The sequence below is a fragment of the Fragaria vesca genome, linkage group LG5, assembly GCF_000184155.1.
Source record: "Fragaria vesca subsp. vesca linkage group LG5, FraVesHawaii_1.0, whole genome shotgun sequence".
In the NCBI taxonomy this organism is placed as follows: domain Eukaryota; kingdom Viridiplantae; phylum Streptophyta; class Magnoliopsida; order Rosales; family Rosaceae; genus Fragaria; species Fragaria vesca.
Window position 1 is genome coordinate 14,819,930 of NC_020495.1, and position 7,236 is coordinate 14,827,165.

A 7,236-nucleotide genomic window follows, 5' to 3' on the forward strand; every position below is an offset into this window, starting at 1 on the left:
TTTTTTTTTTTTTTTGTCAGAATATTGATAGTAATTTAAAGTTGGGATATTGTTCTTCCTTTCTGGGTCAAAGGATTTGGGATGAACATATTCAGTTGTCATCATCTCTGTTGAATTTTGGTGTGCATACGTAAATTGGATTTGTTTATTTTCAGAATGTAGGAGTCATTAGTTGGTCCTGGACTGAGTTCATTAACATATAGGATTATTATGATGTTCATTAACATAGAGGATTATTATGAGTATTTGGGATTTTGGGGATGACAGTGTTTCGTATGTATTGCTAATCACTCCATTTATCTTGCTGTTCTTGTGCAGTTTCAGTCCCTAGTATTCTACCTGGCCATGTTGTGTGGTTTTGGGCAGGAAAACTTTTTGATTTATCAATCTTAATGCCAACTGGAAGAAGATCTGAAGTATGCAAAAACAGGGTAAAGAGTGATGGCCACTAAAGAAGTCAGTATACCCAGCCTAAGCCACATGCTATGAGAAAACTAAACCAAATCCATGCGCTGCTCATCAAAAATCCAAAACCCCAAGTTTTAAACCCCTGGCTTGGATTTCTGACAAATTCTTCAGCACCACAAAATGCCCTTCTTCTTTATAACCAAATGCTCCACCACCCAACTTCCCATAACCACTACACATTTACTTATGCTCTTAAGGCATGCTGCTTGCTCCATTCACCTCATAAAGGCCAAGAAATCCAAGCCCACGTCACAAAATCTGGTCACATATCTGATACCTTCATCCAAAACTCCTTGCTCCATTTCTACGTAATCCAATCTGACATTGTTTCTGCTGCCCATGTTTTTGATTCGATACCTTTACCGGATGTTGTTTCCTGGACTTCAATGATTTCGGGTCTTGCCAAGTGTGGGTTTGTGGACGAAGCAATTGTGAAGTTTGTGTCCATGGACGTAAAGCCTAATCCTACTACTCTTGTGACTGTGTTGTCTTCGTGTTCTACTTTAAGAGCTGTCAAGTTTGGTAAAGCTGTTCATGGCCATTGTTTGAGGAACTTTCATGAAAGTAATTTGATTTTGGACAATGCCGTTTTGGATTTCTATCTGAGATGTGGATCTTTGGCTAGTGCAAGATATCTGTTTGTCAACATGCCCAAGAGAGATGTCATTTCTTGGACTAGCATGGTGGGTGGTTATGCACAAAGAGGTTTTTGTGAAGAGGCAGTGAAACTTTTCCAACAGATGGTGCTGGGCGGGGAAGCTGAGCCTAATGAGGCTACCATTGTGAATGTATTGTCAGCATGTTCTTCGATTTGTGCATTGAGTTCAGGCCAGCATGTGCATTTCTATATCAGTACTCGACGAGATCTCATGGCAAATGTCAATGTGGGAAATGCCTTGATGAACATGTATGTCAAGTGTGGAAATTTGGGTATGGCTATTTCGGTTTTTAAGGCCCTGGAGTGCAAAGATATCATTTCATGGACTACTATAATAAGTGGCATGGCCATGAATGGCCATGGCATCCATGTGTTGCAGCTCTTTTCCAGTATGCTAGTTAATGGGGTTTCTCCTGATGGGGTAACCTTCCTTGGGTTGTTAACAGCATGCAGTCATGCTGGCCTGGTAGATCAAGGGTTTATGTTCTTTGATGTAATGAAGAAAATTTACCGGATTGTCCCTCAAACACAGCATTATGCGTGTCTGGTTGATATGTATGGTCGAGCTGGCCTTTTAGAGGAAGCAGAGGCTCTTATTAAAGAATTGCCAATGGAAGCTGATGGTCCTGTTTGGGGGGCACTGCTTAATGCGTGCAAAATTCATGGGAATGAGGAGATGGTTGAGAGGATCAAAGAAGGCCTCCACAATAGTGCACAAGTGAGCATTGGAACTTATGCGCTGTTATCAAATGCTTATGCTAAACATGATAGGTGGGATGATTCTAATAAGGTTCGCGATGAAATGAGAGAGATGGGGTTGAAGACACCACCTGGGTGTAGTTGGATTGAGATTGGTCACTCGATCTAATATATACATAAGTGATCAAGGAGAAGGATAAAGCAGCCAATGAGATGTCCTAGATGACTGCGGCGTCAAGGGGAAGAAGAAATTGCACGAATGTTCTGAGTAGAGATTTGAGAGAATTGAATACAAGCTTGTATATTCCAGATATAAGGAGGTTTTGCTGACTAAAAGACTCCTGTGGTAAAACCAAACAATACGTAAATATAGTTGAGAATGACGACTGCTTGATGGAGTTCGGGGACGTCACAGAATTATTGCTTGCCTGGGAAAGTGCTTTGGTGTTGGCAATCTTATTCAAAGATTCAAGGACAACCCTCCCTTGAAATATTCACTTGTTGACGATGATACTGCCACCTTTTGTTGACAGGTTTAGAGGTGGGAGGAAACAAGGTTTAAGATTCTGGTATAGAATATCTTACTGTTGTCATTATCTGTTTTTTAATTTTTAATTTTTCTTGAGCTTGTAGCACCACTGATTTGAAATCGAGTAATGAATTTTGATGGTTGAGATTAAGTAGCTGCTCCATACTGAAGACCCCTAAAATGTTTTGTGAGATTGAGTGATCTGTCAATAGTGTATGGACTAGCGTTCCTTCCTTGTTCACTTGCAAGTTTTAAGACTATGGTTGATATAAAAACTCAACATGCATCCAAGATACATTAGTCTCTCTCACCCACACAGACACACCCTGACAAGTCTTTGTCTGCATTAACAACTGGATGTAGGAGTACTAGTTTAAGCCAGATACACTTGCTATTCATAGTTTGAGATTGGTATATACAATCAAGAAGATCTGTTCAAATGTGGTGTCCTGTTTCCAGAATATAACATCGATATGCAATGTATTATTTGAAGTGTAAAGATGCGTTTTCTGGTTCTGGATCAGAGTTTTTACTTATTACTGCTATCCAACTTGGAATAGATAGATTGGTGTGCTATGAAATTTTCGTATACATTAGTTTCAACAGGGAAAGACATAATATTATTTTCTTTTATTAGATGTAATTGACTAGAGTGATCTTTAAATTGACAATAGATGGCCCTAAGGTTTAGAAGGCAGCGGAAAAGACCTGGATTTTGGGTCCTTCAATGCATATCATATCCTTACACTTTGTGGTTAAGCCATCAGGTGTGTCTTCTAGGAGGAGAATGTAGTCATACATTCAAAGATACATTCATTTCCCATACTTGGTATCCTGTATTGCTAGTTACTTAACATTGCCTGCTAGATAGTATTATGTTCCTTAAAGATGTGTTCCCATTTACAAGCTCTAGAGTTTGTGATTAGGAAATTCCATGTTGGTTCTACTTATTGAAATGACATATCCTTTGCTGAAGTTAATTCTCTTTGTTGTTAATTTTGGAAGCCGTTTCCATGGCCCTCACCATTCCACCATTGAATTCTATTCCGGATCTCAGACTTATATAGTTTTTGTCATGGCTAGTTGCCTAGTTGTGAACTAGGAAGGTGAAAACTGTTGAGATTTTGAGAACTGGATCTGCTTTAAATTTATTAGTTGCATCAGATATTTGCTAAGTTTTGTTTCTTGAGGCTACCTTGGCCCAAACTTGTTTCATCATTTCTTGTCTAAGAACAAACTAATGGCAATGGTATCCTGGTGCTAGAGGAATATTATAATATACTTAGTAATTCTTGGAGGACTACACAACAGGAGAGCATACAACCATGGCCCTATTTAAATGAGGCTCTAACAAACTTCTGGATCTGTCTGTAACTCTGTTTCTGTTCTTGTTATGAAGTAGCTAGTCTTTAAATGATTTGATAAGAAGTTTGTAGATTTTGCTCAGTCGGTTTGTTTGGGGTTCTGGGATACTGTCATGCATGTTATCCCACTTATTTTATTTTATTCTGCAGTCTTCTGTATTTTGTTCAAATGCTTGTGTTTTGTATCATAATTCACTCGTGATTTTGGAGCTAAGATGATTGTGCTTATAAGTATGCTAGTGCTTATACGTATCCCACACCTATGATGATCATGCATTCATTTTCTCCTGTTTCACATCAATTAGTTCAAGCTGAAACTCATTTGTTTCTCTTTCCATTGATATACTTGTAACAGGATGATCTCTTTAGTTGGGACTTGGTTCTGTTAGCTGGACTCAGACATGAGTCGTAACCACTTCGAAACATCCTCTTCTGAGGTGCAGCATTAGGTGTGGTTTACTTGTTCCATAGACTGCAGTGTCTCTCACAGAACCCCTGCTCCCTCATCTTCTTCCCAACAGACTAACACTGTCTCTTTAATGAAGATGTCCTAGAAACTCTTGCAACATATAAATGCTGCTGTCCATGATGAAAGAGCACATGTGCTGATGTGACTGATGGCTGTGGCTAGACTACCTTCCTGCATAAGTTAGCTGTATTTTCCAAGCCTTTTTCTTGTCTAGTCCTGTGTGATGGGCAATGAGCCACAGACTGAGGAGTTTTCCACCAGATAAGTTCACAGTTATAGTGCCAACTTCCAAGTACTTTGATCTTCTTGAACGAAAGCTGGGAGATTCATTTTCTGCTTCACAGCTGATGGGGATCAGATTAAAGCTAGAATGAAGAATGCTGTCAATGGGGGCAGTTGAAGAGCTTGCAGCAGCTCACGAGCTTGCTAGTAATCCATGTCCCTATTCGATTGCTTGCTTCACGAGCCTCTGTTTGTTGCATTGGACTACAATGGTGAACACATTCTTGCAGAGCATGGAAACTAATCAATGTGGTACACTCTCATTTTGGTTGCTTGATGAGTCTTCTGATTGAAAACCAAAACCTCGTGACAAATTTTCAAGCTTTGGTTGAATTGACCAAAATACCCCCTTCCCAGCAGTATATATTAACTCTTTGGAGACTAGGGTTTTACACTCATTAGTTTAAGAATGAGGCTTTGCTCTCAGAGAGAGGCCCTCTCTGAATGACTGTGGAGCCGATGATTTCAACCTGTGACAATCTCTCTCTCTCTCTCTCTGTTTCTTCGCTTTCTTCTTCTTTCATTATCTTCTTCTTCTTCTTCTTCTTCCTCGAAAAACCGAATGGCAGGAGGCGGTGATGATTCATTTCAGTTTGTCTAAACCAGACGGTGGGAATGGCGACCCGGTCTCTACTTGGCGGGGCGACCCGGTTGCTCCTGTTGGGAGAAATGACTCTTTTGTCCTTCCACCCACAGGCGGCGCCCGGTGTCCGCAGCCGTGGAAGGCCGCGTTTGCCTCCCTCTCTTTTGTCTGATAGAAGGCGAATCTGAGCCTCGCCGGTCACCCACTTTTAACAACCTATCAACTTTTTTACCCGTCTTGTTTTTCATGGTGAAAACCCAATTGGGAAAGTTGAGGGATTTTACCATTTACAGCTCGGTTCTTGAAGAATGAAAACCCAGTTGTTCAAATGTCACTTGGAATTTTCAATTTTGGTTATTCAATTCAAGGACTGAGATGTTACTATTTGAGAATAGATCTTGTGCTGAGTCTAGTATTTTGTTTGAATTGATTTGTTGATAATACAGATTAGTAACCGAAGAGTTACTAAAACTAGTAACCAAAAAGTTGCTACTATCAATGTAGTTGTATGTAAACCTAGAGCAATAGCATGGACGAAATTATGATCAAGGATTGATAGCTAACCAAACGGAACCAATTAATTTGTGTATCGAATTACAATCTGCTGTAGGTTTTAGGTTTTCCTTTGAGTTCCTTCCTTGTAGAGGAGAAGCGTGAATGTTGGGTTTGGAGAAAAACAGGTTACAGCTACAAAGAGCAGAATTATAGAGCTGACACAAATTGAGTTGTTGGGAGGTATAAAGGGTTTTGTAAATCTTTATAAAGGGTCTGTGTTACTCATCTGGTGGGGAAGTTGCAGAAGTTCTCAATCGGATTCACTGTTTTTGTAATCCTTTTATAACTGCGTTTGGAACGACTGTGGGTTGTTTGCAATACAAAAGCTAGTTCAACTTCATGGATGGTGCTGAGGGAATAATGAGCAAGTCTTGGTTTATGAGCTCATACCATATGGTAGCCTCAAGCCTCGACATGCATCATGGTCGAGTGGTCGGCAGAAGCTTCAACTCGGCTGTTGTCCAATCCTGGAAGCAAAGATTTGATATCTCTCTTGGAGTTGTGTCTGCTTTTGCATACTTTCATGAAGACTGGGTGGGGGGATATGCAATGATATTGGTCTATGAACTATGCATTTGCCATCCTGACGATCATAATTTTACCGCCCAAATCACACGAATAGATTTGTAGTATAGGAGCTCAACGATTAGCATGCGAGATGGCTTTTCTAGAACAATAGCAAACCAAAAACAAATACTGATCGATACATCACTACAAACATGTAGTCAGCTAAAAATATGGGATGAACCATGTAGGGTTATATAGCAGGGGGGTGACGATACTTGGAGCTAGAACAGGCCATTTTCTTTCCCCATTGCTTCCAGGATCTAAATAGAATTTGCCAATTTCCTGAATAAAATGTGTTGCAAAATAAATGCAGTTCTTTCCTAGTTCTTGGAAATCATTAGCGGGAAGAGAAAAAGAGCCTCCTTCTCCTAAAAATAACAATTGGTCCCCCAAGCATTGCAACCCCATAAGCTTGTCCTTACATTTGTCGATCTTGTATGCCCTGAAACTACTTGTTATCAAAACTGGAACGTCTTCATCCTCGACTTGTTCTCCATCCTGCTGGTTGTCTTCAACATGATCATATCCATCATCATGATCTTGATGCATGTCTTCCTCATCACCATTGTGCTCGTCATAGATCTCTTCAACATTATGGATGCCTTCAATATTGATGTCTTCATCATACTCGTCAACAACAGTGAGGCCGCCATCACCATTGTTGAATTCTTGATTATTATGAACATTACCGCCAGCGTTATCATCCTCGTGATTGCCTTCATATCCTATCAAGGAGCCATTCATTTGATGAATTACCAAGACTTCATTATTGGTAGATTCTGATAACCATGAGCGGTAAGTTGAATTGTACACGACCGCGTAATCGCTATGATATTCATCAATGCTCCCGTTCAAGATTTCATGCTTGTCTAGTACCAACTTCAATTTCACTTCCAAGCCATTGTCTCCGGACTTTAAAGTTTGTGTAGCATGGACTTTATCGTCCCTTTGAGGACTACCAACCAAAACATATAGAGTCCCGCAAGAAAACAATATATCAACGACAAGGCAATCTTCTTGATCATTATCTATTACCTGGAAGACAATCCATGTTTTGTCTCC

The 7,236-nt window shown here is 40.0% G+C and overlaps 1 protein-coding gene across 1 annotated transcript; it reads left to right on the forward strand.

The window, feature by feature from the left end:
- Positions 1 to 388: 388 nt before the first annotated feature.
- On the forward strand, positions 389 to 2,168 carry LOC101304287 (pentatricopeptide repeat-containing protein At2g22410, mitochondrial-like). The gene has a single exon (XM_004299791.1). The coding sequence runs from the start codon at positions 486 to 488 to the stop codon at positions 1,992 to 1,994; it is 1,509 nt and encodes a 502-aa protein (XP_004299839.1). The 5' UTR covers positions 389 to 485; the 3' UTR covers positions 1,995 to 2,168.
- Positions 2,169 to 7,236: the final 5,068 nt, after the last annotated feature.

Bases quoted from the DNA above. Each gene is read 5' to 3' on its own strand.
- LOC101304287 (XM_004299791.1), top strand. From the start codon at position 486: ATGAGAAAACTAAACCAAATCCATGCGCTGCTCATCAAAAATCCAAAA.